At 41.3% G+C, this 22,852-nt stretch overlaps 1 protein-coding gene across 1 annotated transcript in view; it reads right to left on the bottom strand.

Moving 5' to 3' along the window:
• Nucleotides 1-1,058: 1,058 nt before the first annotated feature.
• The window catches only part of TECTA (tectorin alpha), a 39,933-nt gene continuing 18,139 nt past the window's right edge, over nt 1,059-22,852 (bottom strand). The window contains exons 8-23 of the mRNA XM_081333825.1: nt 21,934-22,526; nt 18,315-18,888; nt 15,167-15,777; nt 14,107-14,668; nt 12,080-12,279; nt 7,658-8,041; nt 7,097-7,383; nt 5,499-5,779; nt 4,977-5,087; nt 4,696-4,898; nt 4,007-4,170; nt 3,155-3,403; nt 2,886-3,048; nt 2,370-2,457; nt 2,100-2,216; nt 1,059-1,497 (exon numbers count right to left, since the gene is read on the bottom strand). Of these exons, the coding sequence (XP_081189951.1) occupies nt 1,397-1,497; nt 2,100-2,216; nt 2,370-2,457; nt 2,886-3,048; nt 3,155-3,403; nt 4,007-4,170; nt 4,696-4,898; nt 4,977-5,087; nt 5,499-5,779; nt 7,097-7,383; nt 7,658-8,041; nt 12,080-12,279; nt 14,107-14,668; nt 15,167-15,777; nt 18,315-18,888; nt 21,934-22,526 (4,688 nt within the window). The 3' untranslated portion in view covers nt 1,059-1,396. The remainder of the gene's footprint in view (nt 1,498-2,099; nt 2,217-2,369; nt 2,458-2,885; nt 3,049-3,154; nt 3,404-4,006; nt 4,171-4,695; nt 4,899-4,976; nt 5,088-5,498; nt 5,780-7,096; nt 7,384-7,657; nt 8,042-12,079; nt 12,280-14,106; nt 14,669-15,166; nt 15,778-18,314; nt 18,889-21,933; nt 22,527-22,852) is intronic.

The raw sequence follows: 22,852 nt of genomic DNA, 5'->3' as shown, positions 1-22,852 counted from the left end.
GTTGGCACTCATTTTGGTATGGATAGGACTTGGAGAGATCTTTGCTGATCTCCTATAGAACACACACACACACCCCAAAGAAAACACCTCAATTTTTTTTTCTGGGAAGAAAGGATGCTTGTTCAAACCACAATCAATAACGTAGGTAACTTATGGTATTTCCAAATCTTTACAGCAGAGTATATTCAAATCATTTTTATTGAAAAACATTATACCTAACCTTACTACAGGTCTTTTCCCAAATCTAAGCAAACTTCACAAAACAGAAGGCTGCCAAGAAACAAGATCTTGTTCCCCATGTTTAATTTAAAAATTGGTCAATAAACATCTAGATTCTAGAAGAAAGGGAAAGGTAAAAGTTTTTTTTCCCCTGCACATGCGTGCTAGTCGGTTTCCGACTCTAGGGGCCGGTGCTCATCTCCGTTTCAAAGCCGAAGAGCCAGCGCTTGTCTAAGGACGTCTCCGTGGTCATGTGGCCGGCATGACTGGACGCCAAAGGCGCATGGAACGCTGTTACCTTCCCACCAGAGTGGTCCCTATTTTTCTACTTGCATTTTTTACATGCTTTCGAACTGCTAGGTTAGCAGAAACTGGGACGAGTAACAGGCGCTCACTCTGTTACGCGGCACTCGGGATTCGACCCACCAAACTGCCGACCTTCTGATCGACAAGCTCAGCATCCTAACCCACTGAGCCACCGCGTCCCTCTAGAAGAAAAAGGCTACCCTAAATTTAAATAGTAAAAATTTGTTCATACAAAAAAAATGCAAGAATGGCTATAGTGTAACTGTAACGGAGATGGTGCGTATTTCAGGGCACATCAAAGGTTTTTTCCATCTTTTGGTTTTTTAGTCTTCTGAAGTGAATACTGAATATCAAGTGTTGGATATGCAGAACTCATTAAAACCTAAATAAAAGAAACAGCTCTAGGGTGATTTAAACTCAGCAATGAATAGCTTAAGAAGCAAACTTCAGGGTGTCTAATCCCAGAGGCTGAGCTACTTTTGCCTCTTACTTTCCCTCCCCATCCCAAATTTAGAAAGTAGGCAAGCTGCCCAGATGTTTTCCTGCAAAATTTAATAATTCAGATTATACAGAGATTTCTGTAAATAGGAAGACAAAAGTGGACTCTCAGAAGAGGAAGACATAACAATCAACTATTGGATATTCAACTTGCAGATCTCCTCCTGATAGTTTAGAAAGAATGGGATATCCTGTTGACATTTTTACAACATTAATACCATTTAAAGAGGCCAATAACACCAATGCTGAAACAGACCCCCAAAAAATCTGGCATTACAAATGGTGTTGGACAGTCATGTGGATTGCAGATTCAAGAGTGGTATGTGTTTATAGGGACCTAGGTGGTTATAGAAAATTCCAGTACTTTGATAAACTATGTGGCTGGGCCGGACTGAGAGAGACTACACCATAAGAACAGCTGGCTGACAAGGAGCAGAAAAAGGCTGGCTTGAGCCTCAGTTGAAGAGCTGGTTGCTGCAAAGAAAAATAGAAGAGACAATGAACATTGAAACTGCATGTTTTAAAAAATAATATAAACTTCAGTCAGAAACATGCTGTTTCTTTATCTTTATCTGTCTGTCTCTTTATGTTTATGTTTATTGGACTTATATACCGCCCTTCTCCCGTAGGACTCAGGGCGGTTCACAAGGAATTTAAAATAATACAAATTACAAACGTTAAGAACAATTAAAATAATTAAATTTAGTCCTTGAATAAAATAAAACCCCTATTAAACTCCAATTAAAACCCAATTAAAATAAAATTAAAATTAAAATTCTCAGTCCTGGCCGGAAAGGTCAAAGAGCCAGGTCTTCAGGTCCCGGCGGAATGAACGCAGGTCAGGGGCAGTCCTGAGCTCTACGGGCAGCTGGTTCCAAAGGGCAGGCGCACCCACAGAGAAGGCCCTCCCCCTACCCGCCGGCAATCTTTTGCCGGCGGTACCCTGAGAAGGCCCTCCCTGTGGGAGCACACAGGACGAAGGGAGCTTGATGCCGGAAGCAGGTGTTCCCTCAAATATCCCGGATGCCTATAAATGCCTATAGAAAATTTCAGTCCTTGACAAAGAATTCATTCACCTCGACAGCTCTTGGCATCTTCCTGCAAGGTTCCAGTTACACAGCTACAAAGTGGCCCATCCACCTGACTTGTGCATATCTGTTCGCAGCCTCCATTGTCTTCACACCAGTCTAGGCCTAAAAGGCAGAAGTCAAAGTAAAAAAAAAACACCAGAAACCTGGATGGGAATAAAGTATTGAAGATTGATTCTTTCACTGTTTAATCATGCATCCATGCAGTAAGATTGATCCTGATTTCTGAATGAAAACCTGGAGAAACATCACACTTACGTTTTCTTCTGATTGGTCCCACAGAAATTATTTGCTCATTGAGAACTTTGGAATAATCATTGGCCCTCCGGGTATTCTGTGGACAATTCTGATCAAGCCAAAAATAAAAAAAATAGAAATGCTTCTTTGATACACAGCTTCTGTTGGCTTGAGAGCATACTTTGTACTTTGCATAATCTGTCAATAGCAATTTTTAAGAATAGGCAGAACCAAGGACAATACAGCCAAAGGTATAAGGGATAAAATAGGTACCTTAATCCTATGCAAGGTTTAAAGTATCCATTTTCTCCTATCTTAAAATGTATCAAAGTGCAAATATTTAACAACCTCTTTGAGCTACAAAGCAGAAGTTTCCAGTCCCTATCATTAAAGTCGTATCTGAAGTACATGCATTTTAGATTATATTGTTCTTCAAAAATCAACTTTTTGATCAGCTCTGAGACAGATTTCTATTTTTTGAGGACAGCCTTAAATAGCACATTGATGTTAACTGCATCTAAGGTGTGCGCCACTTACTATTTTACATGAGTATCTTTCCGAATCACAAAGCGAGACTGCACAGTGCAAATGAACCTCATCATAATCTCCAATGAATTTGAAAACAGTAACATGAAAACGGCAGGTGAGGGAGACCCCATTCTCCTCAATTCCAATGGTATTATCCTTGATATTCTGACAACTGCAAGAAAGAGGAGTGCACTGATTATTTCCAGCAGAGCAGCCAAGAACTGACAAGCTTTTTGTCTAGCATTTTGAACACTGGGCACTTAAAAACTGTGGCTCACCCTTCTTCAATGATGAAGTATCTGAGCTTGTCATTGCTGTCTCGTGAAGGTGTTGCATAACATTTGTTCAGAGTGAGGATGAGGTGAGTAGAATCTGCTCCCAGCACAAAGACGCCAACATATAATATGTCACGGGTGGTTAGCACAACTTCTCCTTGCCTGTAGGGATGCTTATAGGATGAATTTTTATATAGGGCCATTTTGGTAGTGAAACTGCCTTCCTTTGTAGGCACAGTCAGATTAATGACACTTCAAAGAGGGAACAAGATGAAGAGAAAATAACTGTTATACCAAAATGCTATTGGGATAAATCTGCTGTTGGAGAATTTAAAACTATCTATTTGGTTATTATGGTTGTTATTTATTGATTTGTTTAATTTATTTCCATCTTTTTACTTCATTTACACTCTATTACCAGAGTTAGCTATTACCAAACTTAATGAATGAAATATTAACTCTATATAATTCGCATGCAATTAAAACAGATTTCCAAAAATTGCAAAGCTAATGCTTGGAAGTAATTTATTTTGGATCTCACCATTTTGTTAAAGAGGAGAATAGACAAGGTCAAATATTGCTATGGCTGAGAAGAAGGAAAAGATTTTTTCTTTTAAGAACTGGATCAAACTCAGAAAATAAAAGATCTTCATTCTTCAAGGAAATAAATAAAGCAAGGGTTCTTTTTTTTAAGAAAAAAAAATCCTGATGTTTACATTTTGACTGAACTGTGGACTTCAACTCCCAGAATCTTAGCTAGCTGTACACCTCCAAATAAAATCCATGAGATAATGGAATCCCTTCACCCAACTCTCCATTTCTTCAGAATGTCCAAAGTGTCAACTGTTTTCTTACCTGAGCATTGGTCTAACAACAGAATCCAAAGAAATTTTAATGTCAAGCTCATATGCACAGGAAAATTCAACATTGATGGTCCTGTCTCGAGTAATGATATTTCCAGTATTGTTTGCACTTTCAATCCAGACTGTGTTTTTATACATAATGTGGGTGCTGTTAGACTAGAGTATGAAGAGGAGAAAAAATGCACGTGCTTAGGAAAACAGCCTGTCTAATACAGTTATTTCCTCAGATCCTGGATTGTCCTCACTTGTATTCTCAAATTTATGCTGTAAACTTCATTTCATTATCTAATCAAATGGAATAGACATGACCAGTTAAAAAAGTTCCCTCCATTCTTCAAGGAGGGAACTATGTGATGGCCAACTACTTCATGTCTTCTATGAGCTAAGAAGAAAGGGAAGCCAGACATGTAGAGTAAGACATCCATGCCCAAGAAATAAAGGGCTAATGGCAATGTCTAAAATTTGCCACTGATGTGTTTGGCATTGTAAGTTTCTATTCACACTGCTCATTTGATCATAGAGGAAAAATTCCAAAAAATTAAATGTCTGTGGTGATGTTCTGATAGGAGAGATGAAAATCACATCCATCGCAAAAAAAAATGAAGCTTATCCAGAAGCTTTCATAAGAAACCAATTGCCACAAGGGGGAAAATAAACCCACAGTCCCTCAAACATTCTGACCTGCACAATGTTTCCACAGTTTCCCTTTGTGTTGTTGATCTGGAAGGAGATGAAATCTTCACCTTCAATGCCAGGACAACGGCGGTCATTGATGCGGACACCTTCCCTTTCAAAACCCAGTTGGAATAGCTTGCACTTTGAGATGGACACCTCCATTAGGGCAGCTTTGCAGGTCACCTCAGCATCTAGGATATCATGTGTGTCTGTGAGAAGAAGGAAGAGGATTACCACAGAAACCTCATAGGGCATTTCTCATCAGGATCTACTTGTAGGGCACTCACTGTTTCCATAGACAGGAGGTTCAATGCAGCCACACAGTTCTCCATCATTGTCCACATCACAAGTTCTGTTGGGACAGTCTACTCCCATGCAGGGATCTTCAACCACTCCTGCTAAAAAAAGATAAAAAGGTGGGGGTGGGAAACAGACAAGGGTAACTGATTTATTTTATGTTCCTTTTTTTGGCGGGGAGAGATTTCCATGAAAGACAGGAGGCAAACTCTAAGCAGAAAAATAAACTACTGAAATATTCCCTACCATGTCTTCAAAGGCTTCTTCCCCTGATAAAACATTGTATCTCTCCAGCATTCTTAGAATGCTCTAAAGTTCTTTTGATGACCATCTAGTGGGGAAACCTTTTATTATGCTAGCAATCAAGGAAGCATTTATGGTGAAAACCATGGCAAGGAGAAGACTCTTCCACATCTAATATGCCCATATTTACATTTTTTTATTCTCCACTGAGGGGAATGCAATGAAGACACTGAAGAAGAACTAAACTATACTAAGACAAGCTTGCTTACAGCAATTTTCCTTCTCAATCCACTCTGTACTGAGGATCCCGAAGGAGCGACATGCCTCCCCATATGCTGCTAAGGATCCACAGAGTTGATACTTCTTCTGATTGTAGCAGCCATCAAGAAAACATGATTCATAAAAAGGCAATGGGTCCAGCAATCCATAACAAGGCTGGAAGAAACCTTTCATATCAGTGAGCCTCAGGCAGTAGCTGTCACTCTGCAGGATTTGGATTTGAACGTTGTCACAAGCAGCAGCATATTGTGAATATTGGAGCTCGTTGCAGCTGGAATCATAAACACAAAAATTACAGAACCAAAAGGATATAACAATAATGGTTTGTAAAACCATTATTTTTAACTTAGCATGTGGTTTGTACTCTGCCAGTGTAATAGTATGTTAGAATAATCTTAAGAGACAGGGAAGAGCCATAGCCAAGGCTATGACTTGGTAAGAGGCAGCTTAGCCCTCAACAGGAATGTGGATGTAGCAAATTTCTTAGAAGGAACTCTGTCTGGACTACCTCATGAGGCTGACATCAATCTTACAAGTCTGAAGCCACATTTCTCCCCTGCCGTGTTTACAGCCAAGAAACTGGGGACTGTTTCTTCTCTTTCCTGCTGTGGGCTAAGCTGCCTTTTAGCGGTTGGTTGCCCTGGCTGTAGTTCTTCCCCATCTCCCAAGGTCATTCCAAATACCATTACAGCTATCTTTGGTTTATTCACTAAACTATTGTTAAATAAAGCATGGCTTTTTACAACATCAGTGTAATCACAGCGTTATGATTTCACATGTTCTTACCATAAATGGTGACCCACCCTGGTTAGACTCTACTTTGGACCATCCCTCTGGTAAGGAATTATTTCCACTCCCATTGGCCATTAGCTACTCAACAGAAAGGACAACAGAGGTTTTGATCGAAGATGAGACGTGAACAGCTCTGAATTATTCTGACATGGGTCAGTTGCTTAAATTCTAACCCTTTCCTAATTGTATGGGTTTCCAGTTCCTGTCTTTCAATTAACTGCTGTCCAATGGTCAGCCCTTCAGACACAGAAGTGCCTTTTCAGGTCACTGAGCATCATAACTATTTGACATATCCTTCCTAGCCTTTGAAAGCAGAACTAAAACCTAAACAATTTATGGGAAAGGAACTAGTGGTTGGATTCTCCACATTCTTCTAGTTATTGCAAAAGGGTTGGATTCTGCTTCTTTTCCTAGAGTTGGCAAAATGAGATAGGAGAACCAATCCCACTGTGAGTCTTTCAGTGTCCATCTAAAACTATAACAGAAGCTGGGAAAATCATTTGCTGCTAAAATTAGCTGGTGAACTGCCATAAAAAAGATACTCCCCTCATCACCAACTTTTTCCAGCAATTCTTTGCACTGATGTATCCACCCAACTTCCCAAATAGGCCCATCCAAACTATCCTTGATGCCTTCTTTGTCTGTGCAGTGATTATTTAAAAGTACATTGTAAACAAAACTGTTATTTTTAAATGTGGCCCCTGGAAGCCCACAGGTGGGTGAACATGTGGCTGATGCAGCCAGCAAAATGACCAAGTTCTTCTGAACATATCACTCACTTGGCCCAGCTCGTTACCTCTTCTGCATGCCATTGGTTTTCCAGCTCTGTGCCAGGAACACGCTGCTGACGACTGGCTTCCCTCGCAGGGTGACATAGTCATCAGTGTGATCTCCATTAAAATTTCCACAAAGCCCACAAACTTTGTTTTGCAAGCGTTCGCTAATGGCAATTTTGATTACGTTGAATCCATTGTAATGGATCTGGATATCTGGACTTGTGTCTATGACCAGGAAACCCTCCAGGCTATAGATTTTAGTTGACAAACCAGTCACAAAAGGAATGCTCACTGATGTGCCATTCACCTAATTGTGGAGGTAAAAATACTTTAGTTTGTAAGATGCTCCTCCTCCCATTTTTCAGCAGAGTAGATGCCCTTCTAAAGCCAAGTTTGGAAGTCTGGCTTTGGGTCATGCATATTCCAAACCCTCCTTCTGTGGCCTTTTCTTCTTTGTTTGGTGGCATCTCAAACATCGGCAAAGTGATTGGCAAAATTGGGAGGCTACTGACAGCTACAGCCCATCCACACCCCAGAGCCCCCCCCCGCTCCAAAAGATTCTTAATGACTTGATACTGTACCTTAATTGTATTTCGATCGCTGATAAGAATCTGCTCCTCATTAATATAGAAGTAAACTGGTGAAATTATGGTCAAGTTGGGATAAGTCCACTTATCAAAATTGATGATGAGCTGGAAAGAGATGTCGGGGAGCTTTTGGCAGATAGTGGAGAGGACGAAGGCACAATTGGCAGGGAAGCGGAGGAAGGCGCCATCAAACGTGCGGAAGACCCCTCCTCCCGCAGCGATGCAGTAGGAGCTCTTCATGCTGAAGCAACCCCGAACTCCATTCTGGAGGGCGCACTCCTCATCTGATTTGCACTGCCGAGGGTCACACTGGATCAGGTTGCGCCGAAAGCAACGGCAACGGCGTGTACAGTCGCTGTTCCAGAAAAGCTGCTTGGGCTGTACAAAAGGGGGGAGGGAAAGGCAGAGATAGGATGCAAACAGTTGTTCCAAGTGTCGAAAGCAACACCTCTAAAGCCCCTCCAAACACCCTGGAGAATGGAACAAGGATCCAAAGCCCAACTCTGAGACTCCTGCCCTGTTCTCTATGCCTTCTTGCTGGGCTTGACCTACAGAGACTTTACCTGTCCATGGCATTCTTTGTTTTGCTGCAATTTCATTTATTTTATTTTGCTTCTTGTTCCAATGGAACACTTATTCCAATTCTTTGCCTTGTCCAATAATAACTTATTTGCTTATGGATGGATTGTCTGGTTTATTTTATGATTGTAATTTCTTATTATTTATTTTTAAGAGAAAGCAGCATTCATGCATGCAAACACAGACGCACATATTTTTCTGTGCAGAGAACATACTGTATATTTTAACTCCCCTGTCAAGTGTCTGCTGCTGATTTGCAGGATGTATGAGATAAACATTCATTCCACTGTGCTGGTGTTTCAATATACAGTTCTTCCTGACTTGAGTTAAAGCATTTTTAGTTAGATAATGTAACATGATACATGCAATTCAGCTATACAAGAAACAATTGCCATACACAGTGAACTAAATAGAGATTTTTTTCTTTCTTTTAGGAACCAGACAGTAGCCTAACTACTAAATCTTTCTGCAGTTCATCAGGCTAGCTGCAGAGTGGAACCATGCAGGAACTAGCTGGCTCCTCAAAATTTTTATTTTTCACCAGGAGAGGGAGGCTGTGTAGGGCATTTCTTAGTGGATAGCCTAACATGTCCTCTTGTCAGAAGCTCTAGGGCAAACGAAAATCTGTGGGGTTTGGATCAATATAATTCTCTCCAAACAAAACCTTAGAATGTCTTTTTTTCTAGAGGGCAAGAGATGTATAATAATACTGGGTTTTCAAGATAACCCATTTCAATCCCCCATTTCAAACCGATATCTAGCTAAGCTAGAAACAGATCAGATCACACATGTTCAGCATATCATCCCACTTCTGATAAGCAGTGTGTGTTCAGCTTGCATCAGCAGAGAGTGATTTGGAAAGATGTGAAAGAAAAGCGTAGAGCCTTAATTTTCTTCTATTCTTCAACCACGTTTTGACTGATGCAACTTGAAAACTTATTTCTGAATGTTTAGCACGCTATAGTTTTCTGTTGCATCCAAACATAATACGCTACATTTTATGTAAACCACTCTGTGGCCCCCAAAAAGTAAAATTAAAAGAATTGAAATCCTAGGACAATCTGTGGTTTAGTGTAACCACAAATCACAATTTACTACAAAGAAATGATTGTGACCAACCTACTAAAAGCAACAGCTCCTAAAATCTCCATGGGATCTTTTTTTTATAACGCATATTATGTCTTGAAGACCTAATTCTGGCAGATCAAAAGACTTGTGAAAAGTTCCTGACTGGTGTCCTTGACCTGTTATGTTCATGACCTGTAAAAGGGAGGAAATTCAAAGGTAGAGTTGCCATAGCAACATCTCTGCCCACTCCTCCAAAGGGCAGTGATACCAATAGCCTTTTGACTGCTGAAGTGTAGCTCTGCAGAGGAGCACATATTGCATTCCATTCTTTCATTATCAGATTTATAGCATAATGGAGAGCAAGCTCAGACTGATCAAATAAATCCAGCTACTTTTTTCTTTTACTTGAGAAGTAAAAAGCCAAGTACAGGAAGTAGAAAGACAAAACTGGCACCAGAAATGATTCTTCACATTAGCTTTATCTATCCGTTGGATGGGAACAGCCAATGATTTTTTCTTAAACTTTGTTATTTTGAAGAGACAGGAGGCTAAAGGCTACTTCTAAGAAGCCTAGTTATTCCTTGGCAACATTTCTAAGCTATCTCGTTCCATTTAACATTTCACAAATAAAAAGAGGGATATGCCCATCTTTAACTCAAGCTGTCTTCTCCAAACATGGAAAACTACTTATTTGGTCTTATATTTGTGTTGGTGGCCCATTGTTGCCTTGCTTGGATTAGCAGCATCCTTGATATGATGCAATAAATATATCAATGCCATACTGGAAAGCACATAAAAATGCAGACCTTTGGTTAGAATAGGTATATAAATTAATATTTTAGGAAAGAAAAATGTGCATATTGGGGAAACCTATATACATAAACTGAGGCAAAAAAATGAAGAGGAGAAGAAGACAGGGTAATGGAGGAAAAGCTTTATGAATGAAACCATAGAAAACTGATGCGGATTATTGATTGATCCCTAGAAGATGTAAGACAAGGTAAATAATTTATTGGGACAAGAACCAAGAAATATCAACTTGTCCCATTGAAAAATAATCACCAGATTGATGACTAACTCAGAAATAACATTTAATATCCCCATGTCAAAATAAAACCTACTCACAATCATCTTTCACTTTGATTAATCCCCTTTGTTTCTCATTTATTAGTTTTCCTCTGCAAATGAAATGTCTTTTCTATGAATTTATGGCTTCTTCTGCACTAATCTGAGAGAATAAATTCTGGAGAATCAGAAATCAGAAAATGACAGGTAAGGATCTCCTCTGGGTCCATCAAGGGATGCGGAGAACATGACAAAGCTGCTATCTTCTTATATTTCCCTCTCTCCCTTGAAAAAAAGACTGAACGTATCATCCCATTATTGAGAGCTGGTGCCACTGCATGGTGAGGATGAAACCGATGCTAAAATGGTACTGCATCCTGCATAGAACTATATCGCTAATAGGAGCACCCAGTGCATTATTCCAGAATTGTCCTTTATGAGGTCATTCTACGGAGACCGAATCTGACAGCAATATTGACTGGCAATGTAGAGGAATAGGAGGGGAAAAATTCAGTCCCTGAAAATTATCTGCAAAAAACAAAATCCCTTTTTTAAAGCTCCGTGAACCAATTCCCCAAAAAACTGTGTTTACGTCCCCCAAAGTCAACCTGCTATGGAGCATTATTGTTGCAACAATAACAGGCCAAGAACATTCCATCTCTTTTCCTTTGCTTTCTTCCTATTTAGAACCTCTTTACTAAGCAATCCCACAGGCAGTTTAAGGCAGAAAAAAAAACTATAATTTGCACAAATTCTACAAGGCTTCTCATCTTTTTTTTTTTGCTCATTGTGGTTATTGTTGTTTGGATGAATATAGATGAGGAAGGCTCCTTCAGTACAGATGAAGTGAGCATCTTGATTTGGATACTAAAGGTCGCAAGAAACAGAGATGATGGTGTAAAAGCAAATATCTCCTTATTTCTCCTGAAAGAAACAGGGCACTGGAAAGGGGCAGCCGCTAAGCTGCACAGATTTACAGCTGCCTGTTTAGAAATGCATCGTTACCAAGCAAAGGAGGCTTGGAGGAGAATTTCACATAGTGACTCTCTTTTTTAAAACAAACAAAAATAGCTTTTTTGTATCTTGCTTTTTTGTATCTATTGCAAGAATAGGAAGAATTCATGTAGATTGTAGAGCCACACTCATAATGGAAGCTACTCAGGACAGGGGACAGAAAAATGTTCTCCCTTAATGTATTACAGAAATCCTGTTTAAAAAACGAGAGAGAGAGAAAGAGAGACTGATTGTATTTAGAGCTTTATTTGGCTGACGTTCTTCCAGAACCTCACTGCCAATATTGTCTTTTAGACAAAAAGAAATGAGACCAAATTGTTGGACCTCTAAGTCACACTGGACCAAACTATGTTGTTACTGTTGAATTCCAGCCATGCCTAATCCAGAAAACATATCCTACTCCAGGAGAGTCTGAAACAAGCCACAATGATGCCAGAACGACAGACAGATACTCGTTGTGACATCGTCACAGAAACACCACCATTGCATACTTGCATCTCTATGACTGATGCAATGCTTAATACTGAACCATGGCATTTGTGCAATGGCTGTGGTCGTGCCCTTTCCCACCCTTCCGGACACCCATGTCCCATCTCTTCTCTGCTTTGGCAACACTATCTCCCAGGCCTCCAGTTACTGACTCAGAAAATCCTCACAGCCCAAGACCCCATTTTGACACCCTGGGCTTACCTCATAATATTTGCCATCTGAGTAACAGCCGCAGTTGTGAGGAAGAATGCAGCTTTTGCCATTAAGGACGTACCCTGGATCACACTGACATCCTTCCACGCAATAATGGTTGCAGTCACTTTTCAGCCGGATGGCAGCACAACGAGGTTGGCACACACTCACGCAGCTTTCATAGTGGCTATTGGGAGGGCAGCTGACCACTAGAACACATGGGACAAAACGTCTTAACATGGGTGTATCCTGGTCTGGAAGTCATATATTAACGTGGTGAACCCATATACATCTATATGACATAATATGCCCAAGGAGCTTAAATCCTCAAGAACATCTTGGTTGTGGTAATTGAGAGTCTCGAGAGCCATCTACCCAAGCTAAATTGGGAAAACATATTTACTGGCATTCACAAGTGATGGGCAAAGATTCCTCTGGACTTGGTTAGCTAAGAATGAGCAACTAGAATTACCTGTGGTTTAGTAAAAGATGGTCTACTATGTATAAACTAAGCCTGAACAAGAAAGATGGTCTTTGGTTTGGAGAAAATGTCTCCAAATCTACAATGTTTGAAGAAAGTGAAAGTTTCTCAGAGAGTTGGTGGCAATATGAAGTAGTTGTCCATATTGCCTGCCCTCACTGTCCTCCTGTGGCAGGCCTGAGATCAAATCCTGCCTTTGGAGGGTGATGTTTACTTCCCAGTTCATCAACTCCAGGGATTAAAAATAAGAGAGAGATAAGTAGAGAAAGAGAACTTGGTAAGCAAGGGTTTGACCACTCTTACTCCTTTTTTGAAACCGCCAAAAAAAATGCCACTGTGTTTGAACAAGGAATTTCTGAGCTGTATCAAAACCAAAGCCTCCGTCCAGAAACAACTGGAAAACAGAAATCCCTGCACGCTTGAATGCTACACTGCTCTCAAAACATCACTGTAGCTTTCTCAAAAACTTCTTCCCTTTCTCCAGCCAAAGAGACAATTTGAAGAACCGCCCAGCCTTCCAAAGGGCCAAGACAAGAGCAGAGAAATGCCTAATTTCAAAGCTTTTCTCTTCCACCCGCCTCCATTTTTCTCAGGGCTGTTAATGAATCCCTTAGTGGAGGAGGCCAGGCTGATGGAGGCTGTCAATCTGCAGAGAGAGAAAAAGGTACTAATTTAATCTGTAAATCTGATTAGTGAGGAAAGCAACTTTTCAATGGATTTGCCAGACGGTCGGCCTGCCTGAGATGCTCTGGGTCTTCATTTGTGAGAAGAATAATTGAACAATGCATGGTAACCTATTGACAGGAGAAGCTCTTCACAGCAAATGCATGCGCTTCCTGCTCACTTGCATAAACTAATAACATTTGCATTTGATAAATGAAGAATTGCCTTAGGTAGATGAAATTAAACCTTTATCTTTCCAGACAAGAACTGCAGTGTTCCAAAAATACATGCTTTGATCTGCCTAAGCAATGCATATCAAATCTGGATTCTAGTTACTGGGTGAAGGCCAAAGATATCTTGGGAAAGGATTGAGAAGGCTGGGTGGCAACTAAGCAACATAGGACAACTCTCTGATCTTCCTGAATTGTTACCCAAGCAATCTCAGCCTGCCTTGTTGCAACCCACAATTATATCTGACCTTATTGTTTTGACTGAGGCTGTACTTGTATGAACTTGTTCAAAATCAGCAGTGTGATGATGGGCTGATTTTATGTGCCTTATTGACTATAACCATGGAGTTTGTTGACTGAAGCATGGAATTCAGTTAACTAGTGGTGTTCATTCTTTTTGCGATTAAATAAACCAGGAGCTCTGCCTTCTATCTCTCCTTACAAGTCAGAAAGATAATCCCAACCAAGCCTTCTGAACCTTATTTATTAAGATGGAAAGGATGTCTAGATTTGCCTGTAATACAAACTGTAATAAATAGCACTATGAAAATCCCAGCAAACCCAGACATCAAGACAAAATGTCAGGAGGAGGAGGGGGGAGGGGGGAAGAGGAGGAGAAGGAGAAGGAGAAGGAGAAGGAGGAGAAAGAAGATTCTACTCACAGCATGAGGTGAAGTTCCTCCAGCCAGTGACTGCTATCCCCTGGGTTTGGCAAGTGCTGGCATAATTTTGCAGCCAGCTGCAAGCTGTCTGCACTGCTCCACCATCAATGCAGGTGTCAAATAAGCAGTTCTTGTAGAAGAAGGCTGGGTTGACCTTACTGTGGCACCTGGAGAAGACACCGCTCTTGCTAGGAATCAAACTGCACAGCTGCTGAGGCTTCCAGAAGCCTTCTACCTTACGACAAGTTGGGCACCTATCACCACAGCCAGCCTGGCAAAAGGGGTCCCGCTTGGCCCAGCTATGGCCAAACTCATTAATGCTGGAGACAACAAGGCCACCAGAGGTCTGAAGATCATCATCTGGGCTGCCATTGTATCTCCCACAAAGGCCATATGTGCTATTTTGGAGGCTCCGTGGAATCGTGATGGAGAGGAAGGTCCTCCAGTCATATACTACCTTCAGCCCAAAATCAGTCTCTATAATGATGTGGAATCCGAAGGTGAATATGTTGACCTTCCCTTGGCCCAGCTTCAAAGGCAGGTAAAGACGCTCCTTGTTGATCTGCAAAAAGATGCAAGAAAAGTCAGTGAAAGAGGGCAGTTGAAGGAGGCACACTTCAAAAAAGACCAGCTGACTTAGGAAATCCAGGTTTGAACCCTCACTCCTCATGAGAAGCTTACTACTTATTTTTGGTAAGGTCTCCATATCTCTGCAGGATTTTCTCACAGTCAGGTTAAAAATCCAGCTCAGTTCATAGTACTTGGACACCTAGCTGATCCTGGACAATCAAGCTAGGTCAGACCTGATTAATACCGAGAAGAAATGCCACTGGGAAAACTAAGAGTAGACAGGAAAGTTAAAAAGAAAACCCACTAGAAGATAATAACAAACAGAAAATTACACAGACATGGACATGATCAAGAGGAGGCCATAAAGTCAACTTCAACCTGGTGGACTTTCTACTTTCACACATAAACCCCCCAAATTAACTTGTTTGGGATGGTTTCAACCTCTTATCCTGATTAAGGCAATGGAGGAAAGAACTCTCTATTGGCTTACAAGCACAGTATGTTTGTAGGCTCGATGGATAACAATGCTGTAGCTGAAAACGTCCACTTCCACCTGCTTCACCCACAGAGCCAGAGAAGGGTCCCGATCCTCATTCTTGGCAACAACTGTAAACTGAGGGAAAATATCTGACTTCTCTGACCTCTGGCGATCAATGGTTGTGCAAAGGACCAAAGGACAACTGCTCTGAAAGTCAAACGCAAATCCATCAAAGGTCAAATAATGGCTGTAGCCAGAAATGATGCAGGAGGCATCTGTGCGGACCTGACAATAATATAGGCCACTGTCCTCCAGGCAATATTCGTCCTCTTTGCAAGGGAGGTTCTCACAGCGCACACTGTTGTCGGAGCCATTGCAGTAGCAGAAGTACTGACAATCAATGTCCATCCAGAAGGACTGGTTGGTGGAGAGATGGTGGCCCTCAAAGCTGCAGCCGCAGTCGCTACGGAGAATGCACTGGGTGCCCCGGAGCACAAAGCCTTTGTCACACTGGCAGCCCTCCACACAACTGTCCAAGCACACAGGCCCCATGCTCAGGGTGTCACAGGATTCAGAGCAGGACATGCATTCCTCAAAGTGACTGTTCTCAGGACAGGCAAGAGCTGGAAGAAAAGGAAGGGAGTCAGTGGTCAGATGGAAGCCATCTTATCTATCTATCTATCTATCTATCTATCTATCTATCTATCTATCTATCTATCTATCTATCTATCTATTTATTTTTGGGACTTATATGCCGCCCTATCTCCCGAAGGACTCGGGGCGGCTAACAACAATAAAACACAATAATACAAAAGTTAAAAAAAGCCCCAGTGATAAAATATTAAAAACATTTTTTTAAAAAAAACCCTATCGTCAGTACAGGTCAGCCTGATGGAAAAGAAATGTTTTGAGGTCGCGACGAAAGGACCGGAGATCCGGGGCCATCCGGAGCTCAAGGGGAAGCTGATTCCACAGGGCAGGCGCTCATCTTCTGGGTGAGGCAGAAGCCGCCTTGACCTGAGTCAAGCAGAGGCGTTCATAGAGGTATTTCAAGATGGTAGCCATTTGCACAATCAAAGCTCTGTCCTTATTTTGCATAACACACTTAAAAAGAGTTAGGACTTTGTTCTCTTAACTTTGGTCAGGAGGTCCCAAGCTACCATCTTGACATCTGTCACAGACACCCCTAGAATCAGGAGAACCCATACTTAACCCCTCATCCCATACAGAGATTCCCAACCAGGTTGAGAGGAAGACAGGAAGGGTTATCAAATCAGATCTACAGATGGTTGTGAAACGAACGATCTGATCTTTATAGAGAAGGACTTCCACAAAGTGAGAAATAGGATTGATTGATTGTTACAAATTATTCTTTCCCTTAATATATTACATCTTTGAATAGCAGGGAGATGGAGGGAAGGAGTTTTATTATTTATCCTTACAGAAGATACAATGTGAGACTTGTCAATATGCAGGCATGATTTTTTAAAAATGCAACTTGCTTTGTTATTGGTTTATCGAATACTTATTCAAACAGCTGAAAGGCGTTTTAGTTTTTTCTTAACCCTGCCCTGCTGTGTTTATTACTCTTCTTGCATTGATTATACATTGTATTACATTACGCTGCCTTAACCTCAATGAAATTTCCTTGCAGCTTTAAATTTGCACCATGATGGCTTTATTTTTCATTGCTTATCAATAAACCTTTTAATTTCATTTACAGCCATGAGGCTCATCCTTTGTTACTAATGAAGTTTCCCCCCACTAAAGTATAAATTTAAACCCAGCTGTCAGGTACAGAGAATAGAGAAAGTCACTGCCTCTGTGCTGGACTTGTGAGTTTTATGGACCATTGAGATGCACAATGAGGATTTTGTGCTGATTTAGGAATTTTCTTCTTACATATCAGACTTCTGGGATGGGGAGAAGCAAACTTTTGCATATTCCATTTTAAAGGAGCCCCTAATTAATATGCCTCTTATTACTCCTTTAAGGTTAAGTTCCTGGACTTGAGTCTCTACAGAAACCATGACCTGTTGGATCATTGTATTCGATTGCTTACATTTTCTTTAACTTAATTCAATTTCCATACTTATTTCTGCTTTTGCAAGATGCTATTTTAAATCTTTCCTTTATCTTATCTTATCTGTATCACTAGGGACACGGTGGCTCAGTGGGTTAGGACGCTGAGCTTGTCGATCAGAAGGTCGGCAGTTTGGCGGGTCGAATCTCGAGTGCCGCGTAACAGAGTGAGCGCCTGTTACTCATCCCAGCTTCTGCCAACCTAGCAGTTCGAAAGCACGTAAAAATGCAAATAGAAAAATAGGGACCACTACAGTGGGAAGGTAACAGCGTTCTGTGCACCTTTGGCATCTAGTCATGCCGGCCACATGACCACGGAGACATCCTCAGACAAGCGCTGGCTCTTCGGCTTTGAAACGGAGATGAGCACCGGCCCCTAGAGTTGGAAACGACTAGCACGCATGTGCGGGGGAACCTTTACTTTACCTTTTATCTGTATCACTGGCAGCAAAAATATTATCCCAGCTGATCAAAACAAAGAATTCTTCCTTCTCACATTTTAGTTATCCTCTGTTGTTACTTCTTAAGTCCCATATCCCTTGATTCCTGCATACTGCATCAGGAATGTCTGTTTATGTGTGACTTCCTTGTCTTTAGTAAAGTGACTTATTCAGCACTACCCACCCTTAAGTTTCTTGTGTTGACTAGTGCCTGAATATGAAATTACATTTTTGAAAAAACAGAGACTTATAGCCATGTCCTGAAATCTGACAGCATAAAACCCTGACTCTTGGGTCAAAGGCCACCATTCTAAGGACCAACTGTAGACTTTTGTATACCCAAGCAAGTGTTTCTAAGATTTGTGTTTCTAACTTTCATTAATGGCTTCACAAACCTTATGCTTTTTGAGCATAAAACTTAGAAAACTCCCATAAATGCCCAGAAGTCTTTTAGTGGATTCAGTCCTAATCTATATAAAATGGGAATCCCATTAGACTGAGAATGATGATTGTTGTTATTTAATAACATTGAAGTCTTAGGGCCTTTTGACTTAAAAGGTCCATGATGTTGACCAATACTCAGCTTTTTGTATGGGAAACAAGATGAAGATAGATATCTCTCCCACTCCCCAACTCACGGCAAAAGCTTAAGCTTCTCCACTGGCCAACATCCACTTCTGCGTTCTTACATGCGCTGGCATAGCGAGCTACCGAGTCGCAGAGCTCTGACTCGTTTCCTCCACTTTGGCACAGACGGAAAAGGCAGGTCCTGTAATATGTGGACACGTTCACCACAGAGTGGCACTCCAGGAACGAGCTGTTTGTGGGGTCATTGATGACTCCACATTTGGAGCGGCTGCGATAGTCTTTCAGAAGCTCTGAATCATTGTTGCAGGCCTTGAGAAGGTCACCACATTCCCCGTTACAGATTTCATTGAAAGTTGTCCAGCTATCTATAAAAACCACCAGATTATCTGTGCATTTCCCATTGGGAAAGCAGAATTCATCACTGCTGTTTCCATTGAAATAGCCACAGAGGCCTCCAGTACAGTTGAAATATGTGGTGGAGAGACGTATCTCCAAGATACCCAAGTCTGAGTAGTGGATATGGATGAGTCCATCCAATTCAACAACTGTCCCATTTTTACTTCGGTAGATTTCTAATTGCCCAGAAGGATGGAAATATGGAAGATCTGCCTCATATCCATTCACCTGCAAAGGAAAAAGGGAAAAGAGGCAACAAATGAATGAAGAAACTCAAGAATCCCACGGTATCTTCCTGTTCTTCCTTTGATTATTGAAGCATCAGCAGATTTGAGCAATGGAAGTCAACAAGAAGGCATACTTCATGTGGAGATAAATTGTATGTCTACAGCTGAAGTTTTCTACCAAACATAAGCTATCGGCATTTAAATTTGGGCTACCCAGAAAGCAGGACTTGAAGACATTTTTAAGTTTTTCACATTATATAGCAATTTTTCATTAAATTTAAGAGTAACTGTTTTGGATTGGGATGATGATCTGTATGGATTTCTCTGCCTGAAAGGAATTACAAGCTCTTCTTGGAAGCCAAGCTTTGCCTTCAGCTCATGCCGTTATCGCAGAGTGACAGTACTAGATTTTTGATACTCAGGAAAACTTCAGATGTCAGCCATTCAAAAAGAAAATAGAAGACCCAAAGCTGAGAAGGAGACACTTGATTTGATAGAAATATGAGAGAAGCAAGAGTTGCTGTAGAGACAGACAGACTTACTGGAAAGATCATAAAACACAACTGACATGGGTGGAAGGCACACACACAAAAAAGATTCTGGCAATTAGAGCAGATACTATCCAAGATTGTTGGTTTTTATATTTTTTTCTTACAATGCAATGTCATCATGAGATTGGCAAGAGGAGACAATAGAATAGAAAACATCTTTCCTCTGCTTTTGAATCACGTGTTATGTTCATACATACCAGGAGACACATTCAGCAGTGCTGCTGGTGTGGAAAATATGTTTAAAATAAACTCTCGGTTGCTTCCTTTTGGTAAAGCACTTCTATCCGCCTGGTGGCAGTGTCACCCACAAGGCCACTGGAAAGCAACATTTCTACAGGGCTGTGCATTTAGAAGAGTAGAACTGAGTTTCTTGAAAGGTTGCAAAACCAAGGAAAGCAATCTTGTTCCATGTTTTTCCCCCCAATGGAGGGGATCTGCTGGTTTTCCCGAAGAATCAAGTAATCTACACCAGCATTATTGACTACACAAAGGTTGCAAGACGAGGAGTGGGCAGTCATGAATTTATATTACACAAATTGCACATGGTACCATTTTTCCAAAAAGAAAAGCATTTCCATCAATTGTAGGGGAACCCTATATTAATGTTGACCCAGCTGCTTGTAAGAATAGCCATCTAGATTCCAGCAAGACAACCATGTATATTTACACTCATTTACCTTTTATCATATTCTATCAGAAATTCTGCACAAAGGGACCATTATCCACATGCTTGGATATCCAAAACATAGAGAAAAAGCAGAGATAGATAGCCCAGGTCCTCTATCCAACTCCATTACATGAATGCAATTTGCAGGTTATAAGAACATAAATTGCCCCCTGCTGGATTGGACCCCTGGCCTGACTAGTCCAAAAGTCTGTATGCCTAATGGTCAACCAACTGCACAAGGAAGCACACTAAGCTCCCAACAGATGGCCTTCAGAGACAGTCCACTGCCATCAAGTCTAATAGTTATTGATCCCATCAAGTCTGGCATTATTTTGTTGGCTATGTAAATAGAAGCTCTGGTCAATGAGATGGCTTCAGGCTACAAGAAGAGTTTAATTCTTTCTTTATGAAAGCCCAAGCTAATGTTTCTCAATTTGAAATATTCTGGATGCATGGAGATTGCCCCTCCCCAGCTTTCAAAAGACCTTTAGCCCACAGCCATTTGGAAGACTTCAAGCTGGGGGACCAAATCAAAACTCATCTCTCTCTAAAGCCCACAATCCAATGCTCTGTCAGACCAGAGTAGGCAGGACTACTAGTTTCATCCTTTGAAAAGTTCTTTAATTGTACTCCTGCAACTATAAGCCATTTCAGATTTAGTCCTTTGGGTGGGGAGTGGGAGAGAATCAAAGCTGGACATCTGTAAAGAACAGAGAAGTTCTGTCTCTGTCAAAGAATCTCACATTTGGGGAAAGCCGAGAAGCAAAGGCATCTTTTAACTTGAAGACACAAGCAATTATTTCAATGGTCAGCAAGGGCAGAGCCAAACAGAGGTTGTTTGATCATGTCTCTAAACTCTTCCTGTATCTTCCATTATGAGCATTAAAATTGACAGGCAACTGTCTAGTGGCATGAAAATGTCAGCACCAGATGCAGCTAATGAGACATCTGAACATATGTGAAGCTTTGCCTCTGCAGAGTTAGAAAAAAAGAACCAAAAGGAATTTTCACCGGGGTTAAAGAAGCACGGGTAGCAGACACAATGAAGGGCAACAAAATGCCCCATTTGATCATGAATCATCCTCCCTGCACCATCCTCTCCCAAAATTTGATTTCTCCATTAGCACTTCATCTTCTGAGTTTGTTTCAGTCACCTCCCTCCTATCTGTTGGTTTAATAATAATAATAATAATAATAATTTTATTTATATACCACCCTTCTCCCGAGGGACTCAGGGCGGTGAACAGGGCAAACATATAAAAATACAAAGATACAAAAGTTAAAAAGAATTAAACACAATGCCCAGCTAAAACAATAAATAGATATATTAAAAACAACAGTAAAATCCCAACCCATTCCCCCATCAGGCCAGGCCGGCTTGTTCAAATAAGTGGGTCTTCAGATCGTGTCGGAAGGAGCGAAGGTCGGGCGCCATCCGGAGCTCGACCAGCAACCGATTCCATAAATCCGGGGTGCCCACAGAGAAGGACCTCCCCCTGGGGGCCACCAGACAACATTCTCTGACATCAACTATCCTCCAGACTTTCCCATCTGGGGGAAGAAGGATGGCCGTGCATGTGCTTATAGTATCTGCTTGTTTCCTATATTGGTCAGTTTTCAGTGACTTGCCTCTCCCCTTCAGGTTAAGAAAATAATTTGGCCAGCAGTTGATCTATTTTAGTTCTCCAACCTACAGATGGTTGCACATTTGTAACAAGGTCCCTCTGAATATAACTGGCTCGTGAACATTTGTCAAGGCTGTGCTATTAAATGGTTTCCTGCTATTAAGAGCAATGACTTAAGCCCCCCACCCACAGAAAATCCCTACCTTGATTTCAGAGTTGTCTACACCCCCAATCTTAACATCTTGATTGGCAATCTGGATCATCAAGGTACGAAGCCAGTCAGAACTTGAGTCTGGTTTCTTTTTGCTGATGTCCACTTCCAGGTAAGTGGTCCTGTCTGGGCAAGTTTTTACCAAGGTATAAGAATTGTCCAAGGGATAAACAAAGCCAACTCCATCAAAAGTGTGCAGGACTTGATCCTGGGATACCAAACACAAAGTCTCCCGCTTGGGGTAACACCCTTGATACCCTTTCTCAACTGTACACACTTCTCCTTCCTGGCAAGTGGCATTGAAGCAGTTGACATCTCCTCCTTCTTCACACCAGCATTGCACTGTGCAATCCACAGAAGCCCAGAAGGATTCCCCCACGGCATGGTAGCGGCCATCCACATCGCAACCACACTCTTGAATGGGGACACAGGTGTCGGTGCTGAGAACATAGCCTTCAATGCACTCACAGCCTTCAGTGCAAGGAGAGTTGCAGTTCAAGGGAGCCGTTAAGACCGAGCAGGTGGCTGGGCAGCTACTAGTACAGATGGAGTAGTGACTGAATTCCGGGCAGTTTACAGCTGTTGCTGAAAAAGACAAACAGAACAGTGGATTTAGTTGATACAGCACTTGCCGATTCAGAATGATGGACATATTGAGTCTCCAATTTGGTGGTAGCACTGAGTCAACTTTGACTGACCTTGAAAGAAGCTATACAAGGTTATGTCTCATTCCTATTTGGATGTGAGTCCCTTTGAAAAAACCCAAGCCCTAGGTAGCAACAGCAAACTACTTCTACACAGTTGCCAAGAAAATTATGTGTGAAGTCACCAAGAGTCGAGTTTGAATCAAGGGAGGCTTACTGAACATGTATTTTTTCCAAGGGATTACAAACCAGAAAGAAACGCAGACA

Source organism: Vipera berus, assembly GCF_964194415.1.
Source record: "Vipera berus genome assembly, chromosome: 8".
NCBI lineage: Eukaryota > Metazoa > Chordata > Lepidosauria > Squamata > Viperidae > Vipera > Vipera berus.
Note: the sequence above shows the minus strand (reverse complement) of the source record. Positions and strands in the feature narration are given on the sequence as shown.